This window comes from Choloepus didactylus, chromosome 1 (assembly GCF_015220235.1).
Source record: "Choloepus didactylus isolate mChoDid1 chromosome 1, mChoDid1.pri, whole genome shotgun sequence".
Taxonomy (NCBI): Eukaryota; Metazoa; Chordata; class Mammalia; order Pilosa; family Megalonychidae; genus Choloepus; species Choloepus didactylus.
The window spans coordinates 76,824,783-76,837,944 of record NC_051307.1 but is presented as its reverse complement, the minus strand read 5'-3'; the positions used below and the strand labels follow the sequence as shown (position 1 = coordinate 76,837,944).

The following is a 13,162-nucleotide window of genomic DNA, read 5'->3' as shown; positions in this document are numbered from 1 at the left end:
ACTTAGTAATTTCATATTTACATTCTTATGCACCACTTAATTTACAATTTTTACATATTTCATAAGTGTTTGCACTTCAGGGGTGCTTTGCATATGCAACTAACTTGTAAATTTGAAAGTAGCACAAGGGAGTAAGAAGAAAATGGCACTAAGGGGAGGAGAAGACGGAAGAGATCAAAAGAATAAAGGGGAAAAGAAGATGTGTCATTGAGTGGTGACTTGATAGGGCTCTGAGATGACAACTGCCTCCTCTGAGTTAAGCATCTACTCATTTGTCTTCTACCAGGCTGACATTTTGGTCACTCTTTGAGAAGGATCTGCCTCCCTCATTTTTCCTCTTTTCTATTTTGCTCCCATTGTACTCAAATACACAACACCAGACCCATTGCTTTTCATCTGATCTAGTTGACAAGAACAAGGTTACAAGCAAATGACTGGGAATTTTCCAGCCACAAAGAATGTAGATATAGCTTCTGTCTCTCTAATGATTTACAGTTTTTAATAGGTGTGAGCTTTGCTCACTTGGCTTGACCTTTATTTTAGGAAATGCACTTTCCCCGAAAGGTAACCCCACTTTCCTTTCTGGATAACATAATGCCTCTTCTCCATCACTGTCTTCGTTTTGAGCCATGGCATATCTTATTTCCTATAGGTACATCAATCTATGTTGTTAGTGCTCAATGGGAAAAGCATTAGATCCTCAGATATGTAATAGTATGGGTTACTGGTTTGGGTAGAAAGTATAAATTCCATTTCTAAAGCCAAGGTTAGTGTGCACGTGTGCTCTTGTACATGGCAAAAGTTCTGTTAGGTTCCAAATTAGACTGATATAAGAAGGGAAGCAGGAGGGCTCATTTTTAATAAGAACTGAGAAATAGAGTTCACTGATTGTTATTACTACTGTTGGTGAAAGCTAACATTTACTGAACACTTATCCTTTTGCAGGAACTATGATAAATGATTTACACTGATCATCTCATTTAATCATGAAAATAATCACACCTATGAAGAAGGTTCTGTTATTATCCATATTTATTATTTAAGGAAAAAAAGAGTGGAAACTTGAAATAACTTGCCAAAGATCATATACCTAGTAAGTGGCAGGGCCAACATTCAAATCCAGGCTATCTGACTCTGAAGTATGTGTAGCTAAATATTGTTCTCTACAGGTTTCCTTGTTTTTCTTCATTCCAACCCCATCTACCTCACCCTCAGTTGAACTCAAGTCCTTGTATTCTGTCCTTAAAAACTGCAGTTAGAACAGAGCACTATAAGATAGTGGTGGAGGGGATCCTGGTGTTTAGGTGAACTGTTCTGATATCATGGTCTGGGAGCAGGTAAGAGATAAGATAGAGAGGAGGTAATAAATCCATACCTGTGGCTTGTCCTCAGCAGCTCCCTGCCTCCTTTAGCATAGACTTCATGAGATAATTTTTGTTTTTGCTTTTTCCCCCTTATATTGAATCAGTCCATTTTGCCCCGAGTTAAAAGCTTTCCATTTCCAGTGCATTTTCCATTTGTTGGCTTTCATTTCATTCTTTCCCATTAGTAGAAAGGGAAATAATTTAATTTAGGACCAAGTAATTTAGGGTAGGTATAACCATTGCCATTTTCTAGATGGTCTCAGAGAATTCCTGTGACAGACCCCAGGTGACATGGCTAAAAAGGAGCTATACATTAAACCTAGGATTCCTGCCTCCAAATGAAGGCCTCTAAAGCATGTGTGGTGCAAATGTACATGTCCAGCAGCCTCCTTCACACCTTCAACATATCCAAAGCCACATTCATTAATTCCCCCACAAACCTGGTCCATTTCCTTTGCCTCCATTTCTGTAAATGGCAGTCCCCCCCAGGAAGGTGTGTCAGACCCTCAGATGCATCTTCAAATTTTCCCTCTCATGCTACCCTCACTCTATACCTAGTCTTTTACCAACCATGTCTACTTTGTCCCCAAAGCATTATATCTTTCAATGTCTTTCTATGTCTACCCAAACCACTACTTTCCTTGGGCTACTGAGGTAGTCTCCTAACTCATCTCAACCTCTTCCTTTTCATCCATTTTCACTCCATTCTCATACTGCAGCCAGCATGGCCTGTTTATAACACAAATACAGTCTTGCTATAAATGTTATGCCATCCTTTCATTGAAAATATTTTAATGTCTTCCCATGGCTCTTAGGATAAAAATTAAAAACCTTGAACATGACTGACAAGGTTCAGCACGATCTGGTCCTTACCGCATTTCCAGCCTCATGCCTTATTCTCTGTGCTGCAGTCCTACTGGCATTTTCCCATTTCTTCAAATATGACAAAGTACTTCCTAGCACATACTGGATCACTCACAATCCTTCCACTTCTAAATCGCGTTAAGATCTATTCATTCTTCAGACCTCAGTTCAAGTGTTATTTCCTCAGGGGCAATTTCCCGGCCTCTTTTACATGCTCTTTCAGAGGTCTGCTATGGCTTTTAATATTAGCACTTATCACTGCTGCAATTTTACCTTTATTTGTGGACTTGTTTGATCAAGTCCACAAATAAAACAATACATTTTTCTGCTCTACCTTTGCCTATTTAGCACCATGGCTAACACATGGTTGCCTCATAATGCACATTTGTTGAATGGATAAGAGTTGAATGAAAGAGTGTGGTTCTTTCCCTCTACCAGTTAGGCTTACCATTTGGCTGAATGAGAAGGTTGTAGATTTTAGTCCAAATGCCCTCTGGATACAGAGTAAAGCTACACTTGTACTTTCCACTGAGTGAGGAAGACATATTCCTTAAATGCAAAGTCCATTTTGACACATTCCCAGGAGCTTCTGCAAATGCTGCAAGTGACTCACAGGGATTCCCATTGGCACAGTAGAAGCCATATTGGGGGTGATAAAGGGCAATTAGGTCTGTGGTGTCAGAAATCTTGGACCATTGCATCTGCACCAAGAAGCCTTTCTTCTGTGTTTGGCAGGTCAGGTTGACATCAGAGCCAGGAAGAGCATAAATATCTTCTCCTGCACTGAATGTTTCTTCCCACAGTCCTGAAAAGGAAGGATGCCAGCCATCAGCTTACATGATTCATATGGAGCAACTCAATTAAAAACCCTGGTCACTTCTGTAAGGTGAGGGCACAACCAAGGAGGTTTAAGCTTGGTTTTCTTTGTGTAGAAGAAACCCGTGCATGATCAAATAGAGATGCATGAGACTCAGTGCAAATGAGGAGGCACTTAGGAAACTAGAGGAAATTATTGATTTCTGGATATCTATTTCTGTCTGTTGGTCTGGCTAAAAAAGAATGCGGGTTTCTGACTACTTGAGAATAAAATTAAACATTTTAAAAAATTAAAGCCCACCAGCAAACTTATTATGACAACTAGTCTTACATTTATAATTGGCTTTTCTTTTTCTTTCTTTCTTCAGTAGCTGCACATTATACAACTGGTGCTCTCTAATAACACTAAATAACTTATATGTGTATAGAAGGTTTTTAAAATGCTTTCATAAGAGGCTTTTCCATATATTATCTGGTTTAATCCTCTTCAAACATCATTAGGGTGATGTTATTAGTCCTCTTTACCAAGGAAACTGAGGCATAGAGATTAAGTTACTTGCTCAGAGTCATACTTCCAGTAAAGGAGCATGAATTTGGTTGCCCAGAGCCTGTGTATGCTTTTCCATAATCTCCAACCTGCCTCCCCAATTCAGTTTGGTTGACTAGAATAAGAAATTTGATGTTCAATATAGGAGAATCAAAAGGCTCTTCATCTCTTGTAGTTAGATCTTATGACAGGAGGGGAGAAAATACCTTAGGTTTCACTAAAGATAAACCATTTTAATCATTACTATCTATAATCAACACTCTGAAATCATAGATATAAAAAGAAGCTCTCCCATCAGCTCTCTGAACAAATGGAGCAGGGCACTTAAAATATGTTAAACGTTGAGTCTATGACATGTATGACTTCAATGGTATAGATGTCAGTTTTGGAATTAACATGGAATACTGTTACAGAAATGATATATTATTGTAACAGGTACCACTGGAGCTTCCAAAGGAAAAGATAAAAAGACAAGCAACTGAGAAGAAACAAGGCCCTCAAAAGTACTTGGCAAATGGGAATTATTATACTTTTATGGATGCCAAAGTTTGTGTAGGCAGAGGTTAGCACCATTTAATGTAGCTCTGTATGAGTTATCCTTTGCCTGATAATATATTTCTGGTCCAGTTTACAGTATTATATACCAAAGTCTCCTTTGATTTAAAAATTCTCCTTAAAATCTTTCGTTCTATATCAGAAAAGCACAGTTAATTGTTAAGACACTCAGGCTGACTTTAATACCCATATGCTATGGAATGCAGAACTAATCTTTCCTTAAGGCACTGTTGGAAGGACTCCACTTTGTTTCCCAGGTCCATAGCTACACATACCTCATTAAAATTCAACATATGCTCAACTCCCAAAGAATTTAGTATTTGGAGGAGAAACGCTTGTGATATCGAAAAGAAAAAGGCTATTTGCAAGAGAAAAAAAGTTGAGCAAGAATCTCTGAGCCTTGATGGTTTTGACTTTTTTGTGTAGTATTCTAGAGTTGCTCTGACTGCCCTTTGGGCAGCATTTCATTTCCAGGAAGCACAATTTCCCAGTTACAAGAGAGATCATCTTACGAAGGAAATGGGTAAAAAATGCCTCACAGCAGTGGTGCAAACCACCCATTGCCTGCTTGCTTATAGTGCTCGTTAGTAATCATTTCTAGACCAGAATATCCCGTTAGCTGCCACTTAAATATATAACTGAAAACCTTCCTAATGATCTGCCCGTTGGTGATCAATTTCAGCAGCAGTCACAAGGCATTTTAAATGAACAGAGGCCCCATTTTGCCGCTAAAGCCGCCGATTTGAAAAGAAAGGACAACCGGAAGGCTTACCCCTGATGAAATGTATCTGGATGATGGAGTAGATAGCACAGTATGTCCATTTTTTCTCCATAGTCTCCTGAAGACCTCACACCAGCATTTCCATAATGCTTACAAAGTCAATTGTTGCCTCTAACTAAGCACACTCCAGTGACTCAAGTCATGTTAAAACCCCCAAAATCGACCACATGCCTGGATCTATTTATCACTTGGCACGACCCCAGGAAATGAAACGTAGACAGGAAAGTAATGTGGTTCAGAGCTAAGTATAACCTTCAACAGAACAATGTGCTCTATGAAATCTTGTACATCACCTGCTTTAAAAGGCTTTTCAGTATCCAAAATTTCTCTTGTTCTGCAGCTCTGTCAGTCAAGCTGCTTCTAAAATATAAACAAAGGAAATCATGCGTAGCAGTTCACACATGTGCTTTTTATATATTTCTTTTCAAGAACACAAAGTCATTTAACAAACGTGAGCTTGGTGCCCTTCATAATAGTTTTTCTTTCCAGTTTTAAAATATGCTTTCTTTCTAGGATTGTTCCAGCATGTAAGAACAAAGAAGTAACACATTTAATTTTAATAAACTCTGCAAGTACCAGAGAGTGACATCAGTTATCAAATTCAATTTCATTTTCTTCCCTCTTGCAGGGAAATCCATATTTCCTGGGAGTGGAGAAGTGAGAGGGAGGTTCATCTGGTTTAGACTGGAGGTCAAATAAGGAAAATTTCCACCCTCTTGGCTGGTGGTGTCTTTTGCTGACTACAGAAGAGTTTGTCTGTGCCTTGGTCAAAAAAAATCATATAGAGCGAGGCAGCAACAACCAGTATGCAAAGACAGAGAATCTCCCACTTCAGCCAGCTTCCAGGCCCCTCCCACCCAGTTACACACATTTAGAGGCTGGGCTGGGCTGTAGGAAGTGGCTCCTGGGTAAAAACCTCTGATTATTCATGGAATTTCCTGATGACCATTCTTGGCCAGATTCAAATGTATTGGTTTTCCAACTTGGGATAAAATAGGCCGCTACTCATCTTCTAATATTAAGATAAAGGACATTAGGCTAAGAACCATAGTATAAGTTTAAAGGACAAATAATAAAAAAATGAATAAATATATGTGTCTATATATAACCATATGAATGATTGGTGAAATATTCTATAATCCTGTGATCCTAATCTCACTACTACAATATAGGTGCCACCCAGCTAGCATGAAGGAAAATGTTCCTGAGGTGGTAACTTGTGAGGTCAGGCAGAGATAATTTTGGCCAGGTTGTCATCATGTATATACTGATCCCTCCTGTGCTAGGAACTGTGGGGCATATGGATGATGCTAATCCATAAGGCATAGTCTTTGCCATTTAGGAGATTAGAATTCAGCTGGGAGAACTGTCTTTCTGGCTGTTCAGCATACAACCTATCCTTTAATGGCAAATACCATGATGACTGTCACACTTATTTATTACTACTCAATTAATAACATACTAGGGGCTGTATTGTGCCTCCCCAGAAGATAGGTTGTAGTCTTAACTCCCGATAACTCAGAATGTGACCTTATTTGGAAATAGGATCATTGCAGATGGAATTAGTTAAGATGAGGTAATACTGGAATAGGTTGGGCTCTTAATCCAATATGAACTGGTGTCCTTATAAGAAAAGGAGAAGAAATACAGATTCATGAAACTTAGCCCCTTAAGTTTCAGATCATTGGTGGTGTTGGGGCTGGTGATGCTGACTGTGATGTTTTCAGGGAGGTCAGCAGAGCTAAAAGTCAGTTAATTCCTTGAATGAAAGGCAGGAAGAGACATCACCGCTCTCAGCACCTACATCTCTTCTCCTCTGTCTTGGAAAAGTTTAGTAAATCAAAGAGATGGAGCATAGTGGCAAAACAGGCTGGGAGGTGCAGCAGGAAGTTCCTGACCCGCAGGTTCGTGTCCCTATTATGTTGGGACATATTTCAAGCCTGGAGAAGGGATTCAGTTACCTCACTCCATTTGTCATGTTTAGGGGAATTTACCTAAAATAGAAACCAATCAAAATCTAAGTTTATTGATTTCCCTAAGAATGACAAGAATGACAACTTCCCTGCAAGCCGCCCACCCAGATATTTAGAATTTTCCTGTCTCTTGTTGCTTTAAAGTGAAGAAACTCTTAAAAAAAAAAAAAAAAAAAAAAATTCTTAAATTCAGAAAAGGGAAATTTCCATTTCTTTTCCAGAACTAAAGACTCCCTTTTAATAGAATCCTTGCCTACCATTGAGGTTGGATTACCCAAGCTCTCCATTGTGGCTGCTGGGCAAAGCTGCCCTCTCCAGCTGTTGTTCAAGTCCTGGTTGATGGAAGCAGCATGTGGAAGGGTCTCTTATGCCTAGAAACCTCCAAGGCTGGAGTCATCAGATTTGACTGGTTTTCCTTTAGAGAAGAAAAATTTCAGATACCCACAGAATATGAATTGAACATACCCAAGTCCTGCAGCCTCATGGCCAGGTGGCAGCCCCTCCATGGCCATTTGCATGCAGCAGGTGGCAGCAATGCCCTACAGAGCAGCACTGGGATCCCAGGTGATGGGAGCTGCCCCTGTCACTTTCCAATCCCGGTAATATTTTCTAAAGGCTCTTTCAGCATGGGGATAGGCATTCTCTATACTTAAAAATAACTGTTCTATGAAAGTCATGTCAATCTCTTTTATTATCCTCCCTGCTCACCAAATCCCAATTGCACAGCTTTTCTGCTGCCTTAGATTATAGTCTGCCGCATATAAAGAGAAAACAGAAGCAGTCGGATTCACACACAAAAAGAAATCTTGAACTTCTTGAACTTCAGAGGCAAATTCAATTATTTACAAAGGGAAGACGCAGCACGCATTATTTTTCCTAGAGGCAAACCATGATTGTGTGTTTTGGGCAAACTTTTCAAATGCTCCTTCTAAACACTTACCTTCAATGAGAAAAGGACATTTTCAGAAATTGGAAGTTGAGCAAAAGGTAACCTTAACTTTTGTGGTTTTCATAGTGGTTAACTCAAATATTACCGTTTTGTCTTGGATTTTATTCTTTAACCACTAACATTTAAAAAATAAAAATGCAGTCATACTTCTGCACATATTTCTCTCCCATTATGCTTAGAAAACATGACACTAATGTTTCAATTAATAAAAAAATTTTTAGTGAGGGCTGACTCTTTAGCGATTCCTAAAAAGGCAGAGTTCTAAGTGATTTTAAAATACGAAAGATAAAGCAAAGGCCCTTTCTCTAAAGGTGCTTAACACTTAGCAAGGGAGAAATCATCCACATTCATAAAGCACAGAACCTGCTGAGGAGTTAGCAAAGGGTTTTAGAAGAGGGATGGAGTAGGCCAGGGACATCTGAAGTGTGGAATCTGAGCTTGTTCTTACATTACAGAAGTTTGACCCGTGGAGACAACAGAAGTCATTCTACGCAGAGGAGACGGTGAGAGCCAACACTTGGAAGTGGGGGAGTTCAAGTTAGATTTGGGGGACTGCAAACCAGCTGTTTTCTGGTGAGCAGAGGCTTTGTGGGAGGACTTGTGGCAGATAAGGCTGTCTTAGAGGTGAGCTTAGAAAATATGGAGGATTTTGAAATGTAGGCTGAGTGTACATCTTTTTCTTCATGTCAGAGAGAGTTATTATAGGTTTTCTTGACAGAAAAGTGACACATTTAAAGAAAATTTTAGAAGAATGAGGTGGAAATATGTATGTTGAATGAAAGAAAAGGAGGGCAGAAGACCTGTTAAAGAGTTTTCTAATTCTCTAGGTACCTTGGGAGGAGAGCCTGCTCGGTGGTGGCTGTAGCAAAGTGTAATGGGAGCAAGAACATTCCAAGAAAACGCGGGTGAGGTTTCTTGTCTAAGCGGATGTGGGATCAAAATCGCCTCTGAAATTTTAGGCCTCAAAATTAGGAAAGAGGAAAGACTGCAACAGAATTAGATTCTTACTGGAAGTCACCCTAACCAGGGAGCCATTGCCAAAGGGTCCATCAAAGATGCTTCATTAGGAACGGGGATTAGGACTGAAAGTGAAGGATCCGGTAGCAGGTTACAGAACAGAGGCCCTGCCTTTGTGAGAGTAGAGCTCTTCATTTTGGTTTTCACTCAAATAATACGTGTTAAAAATTACTATCTAATGAAAGGGAAAGAATTTCTTCAGATTTTAGCATAGTAATCTGTTTTATCACTACCATTTCTGCTACGCTCAATTCCATCCATGAAAGACTGATTTTAGTTTTATATATTTTTCCAATTACAAAGCCCTTATCTGCTCATTGCAAGAAAAGTTTTAAAAGTATGACAAAGTAAATAAATATGAGCTGGAATCCTAATCACTCAAGGACAACCAGTATTTATACTTTGTTTTATATCTTCCCATAATTTTACATAAATATGTATATATGAACAAAAACTGCTTTGTACTATGCATACTCATTTGCAATCTGTATTTTTATTTGGCATCATTATATTTTGTAGACATATACTGCAGTAGACTGAGTTATATACCCCAGAAAAAAATATGTTCTTAATCTTAAACCTATTGCTATGGGTGCAAACCCATTGCAAACAGGACTTTTTAAAGATGTTATTTTTAGTTATGTTGTGGCCAACTGAGTCAGGATGAGTCTTAATCCTGTTATTGGAGACCTTAATAGAAAAGGCCACAGAGAGAAAGCTTCAAGAAGCCAGAAACTGTTGCAACCCAGAAGAGAAAGGAGAGGACATGGCCAAGTGACAGAAAAGCCAAGGATCACCAGGATCACTGGCAGTCATCCCCAGAACACCACTGGCTTTGGGAGGGAGAAAGATTTGCATTGCTGACACCTCAATTTTGGACTTCTTCTAGCCTCAAAACCATAAGCCGATGAATTCCTGTTAAGCCAACCTATTGTAGAGTTTGTTTTAGGAGCTGAGAAACAAAAACATGCTATTATAAAAAGGATCTACTTCTTCCTTTTAAAATAATTGCAGATGTTTTATTGTAGGGGTGTGCATACCATTATTTTCAAGTAAGAAAAATACAAAATGTCTACCAAATGTTTTATTTTCAGAAGTAGAATTGTAAAATGCAATTGATAATTGTAGTAAGTAATTTTTGAATACTCCATTTCAATGGCAAGCTGAAACAAAGAGACTGAGGAGAGAGAGAAGGAAGGAGAGAAGGAGATACGATTTTGCAAAGCCTTGGGAAGCCAAGATTGACTTCAACAATGACTCAATAATAGTGATTATTTTTAAAGAAACACATTTAAGAAACCATATTTTTAAGGGTTAAGTGGACATGGTCAGAATAAGAAGATATATTTTAAATTCAATCTTCTACTTGGTTTCAAAGCATAGAAATTTATTTAAACTGACCCTTCATATCCAACAGGGAAAAAAAGAACACCTTGAAAAATTGAGAAGTGCTACAATTGATTTTTAGAATAAAAACAAAAACAAACAAACAAAAAAGCAAGATGGGATGGTGCAAAAATTCACATACTGTGGGCCTTTTGTGGATTGTGGACTGATAAAAAATATTTTTAACTGTATTGTAGTTTTACAACTATCAATTCATATAGAGATACTGTTTCTATACTTGGTGACTATAACAGGCTAGGTAAAGTCAACCAAGAACTGCACAACCTTTTTGCCAATAATTTCCCCTTTTTATTCAATAATTTCCTTTAAAATGCAGCTCTGAGTTGAGAGCAAGAGACACTGTGTGTGCAATTTCCATTATACAACTACATGTCACCACTTTCATATTTGCTACTTTCAGTAAAAACTCTGTAGTTCAGTATGCTCTTGATTAAATAATGTTGTCAGGGAATAGGAAACTCTGATTAATAATACTTCCCAAGATACAGAGCTAAACCAAATTCCTTTCCTGGTGTGGGAGCTATGAGATGGGCAAATTGGTGGAGTAAAACAGAAAGTTAACCCTTGTTGCTAAATATCTTTTTAAAACATATTGCTTCATGTTTCTGGCTCAATGAAAACTGTGTAGTGAATATTATTTTATTTAGTGATGGAGGCTCTTACAGAGACTTGAGACATTGTTCTGAACCTCAGTCCCTGGGATGGACCATGAGGATATAGAGGATAGCTACATATGAAAGTGTAGTTCCCTACTCAGAATTTAAAAAAAAAAAAATCTCTAACTTTTTAAAGATCTGTCTGTTTTGTGGAAGAGTCAAAAACAGGCATGGGCATTCGTGCACACAAGGGTATTTCCTGATAAGAACCATGGAATATTGGCGTTGGAAGGAATTGTATTGATCATCTAGCAGAGACATTTTGGAGGTGATGAGACTGAGTCTTGTCAGAGATGAAAGAGCTTGTGACAAATAATCCTGTACTACTGGTTATGAGAAGTCTCACTTTACACTACTAAGTTATTCATTGAGCTTGGTAACAGATTTAACAGTTGAAACCAACCATTCTTCAAATTAAAATGCAAATTGCCTCCAACATCTTGACTAGTAAGAGACACTCTAGAAATCACACCTTAAAAAAAAAATTTTCCATGGTATTCCCCTGACCTTAGATTGAGTGCTACTAAATTGAACCTGTAAGACACAGAGGAAAAAAGAGTGAGTGATTTTTGTATATTCGTATATAGTTTTGAGAAGTTTTTGTGTATTTGTTTAGTTGCTTGCTTGCTCTTAAATTTAATTTTCCTTGAGGAAGTCTGGATGAACTCTGGGTGAAACCAAACACATTATTTTTTAATTGAAGGTATTAAATTAGCTTTACTGGGTGTTATATAAGTCTGCATCAATTTTACTATATTTTCATAGTTATTTAGACATTCATTATTTAGTTTTTTCTTTGGTTTTGCTCAGGGAAGGCACTACAGGTCTCCTATTTACAATTCCAATTTTCTTTCTCTTTTTAGCCTCTGTTCTACGCACTGATTGTGTGCATTGGGGAAGCTGCTGTCCCAGCACCTAACTGGGAACGCCATGATGATCATGAAAACAAATGAACAACATGAAACACTGTTCTCTGTAGAGCCCTTAAGCCAGCCAAAGAGCCTCAAGGCTTTTATTTTTTAAAACAAAATCATATGCCTTGTTTCTCTGAGAACATTCGAATCGACTAGAAATTAGAGTATCTGTAGCAGTTTTACACTCTAACCTAGTTATAGAACCATAAAATTTCAAGAGAATCAAACCCCTTATTTTAGAATTAAGAAATCTGGTGCCCACTGGAGAGAAATGATGAACCTAAAGTCACAGTGATATTTTTGGATAAATATTGGACTATGAATCATCTGGCTTTGCCTTCAACAATTGTTTTCTCTACAAGGAAACAAAGATTAATCGTATAACAAGTGCTACAGTTTACGTGATGATGAATGAAAGAAAACAAAACCAGGCTGAAATGTGGGTGCTGGGCTGTCAAATGGGCTCACTCATCAAAGAGATTCACACCAGCCTCACAGCACACGTAATTCCAGTGTGTGCTTTGGTGAAATAAAATTTCAAAGAACAATGTAGCAGAGACCCTGAGGTGCAAAAGTGAATGCCAGCTCTGTAAATGTCCAAGGCCCCTCTTTCATACATCTCTAGGATGCACATGCTCGAGAGGATCCCGACTGCTCAGCATCACATATGAGGCCCAGAGGAACTGGCCCCACACTCCCACTCAAAATGGTCCTGCCCACTTCCTTCCTTTCTGTTCCTCAAATTCTCCGTGTTCAGTCCACCTCAGGGCATTAACCATTATCTGTGTTTCTGCTTGGAAAACATCCACAGTCTTGCATCGTGACTGCATTCTTTTTATTCGGGGTTGTTCAAATGTCACCTCCTCAGAGAGGCCTTTCCTGACCCCGTGACAATGTCCTACTGTGTCCATCTCATCAGCTACTTTATGTCACATCAACTGCTAACTTACATGAGAAGTTAGTCTGCTTATTTTCTTGTTGGTATATTGTCACTTTCCATTAAAACGTAAGCTCTGTGAGGGCAGAGACCTTGTGTATTTGTCATCTCTTATGCCTCACCAAACATCCTCTCAACCCAGCTTTCCCCTCCAGCTGTTGAGGGGGCAACCAGCTGCTGACATGTACTGGGTACCTGAATCCCTCTTGCTTTCTGATCAGAGCTTCTCTGTACCAGTAGTGTGGGAGGCCTCAACCCACTCATCCATTCCAGTGTGTGCACAACCCTGGAAATGCAGACCAGTTACTACTCATGGGACAGCCCTTAACTGATGAGGGACAGGAGCTGGTAGGTAAGTCTCTCCTCATCTGACATTCAGTCA

General features: G+C 38.8%; 1 protein-coding gene and 1 long non-coding RNA gene across 8 annotated transcripts in view; one reads left to right on the top strand and one right to left on the bottom strand.

Annotated features, from left to right (window-relative positions):
• The window catches only part of CD96 (CD96 molecule), a 111,068-nt gene extending 105,977 nt beyond the window's left edge, over positions 1-5,091 (bottom strand). For 5 of the 7 annotated variants that reach the window (XM_037835208.1, XM_037835213.1, XM_037835223.1 and 2 more), the window contains exons 1-2: positions 4,919-5,091; positions 2,677-3,033 (exon numbers count right to left, since the gene is read on the bottom strand). In XM_037835208.1, coding sequence (XP_037691136.1) covers positions 2,677-3,033; positions 4,919-4,979 — 418 coding nt within the window. In that variant the 5' untranslated portion in view covers positions 4,980-5,091. The remainder of the gene's footprint in view (positions 1-2,676; positions 3,034-4,918) is intronic. The other 2 variants (XM_037835241.1, XM_037835235.1) reach the window with 1 other exon arrangement.
• Positions 2,873-12,838, top strand: LOC119533153. Its single transcript, XR_005216599.1, has 4 exons — positions 2,873-3,114; positions 8,305-8,352; positions 8,677-8,754; positions 11,793-12,838. It is a non-coding gene; the product is annotated as an uncharacterized LOC119533153 (long non-coding RNA).
• The last annotated feature ends 324 nt before the right edge of the window (positions 12,839-13,162 follow it).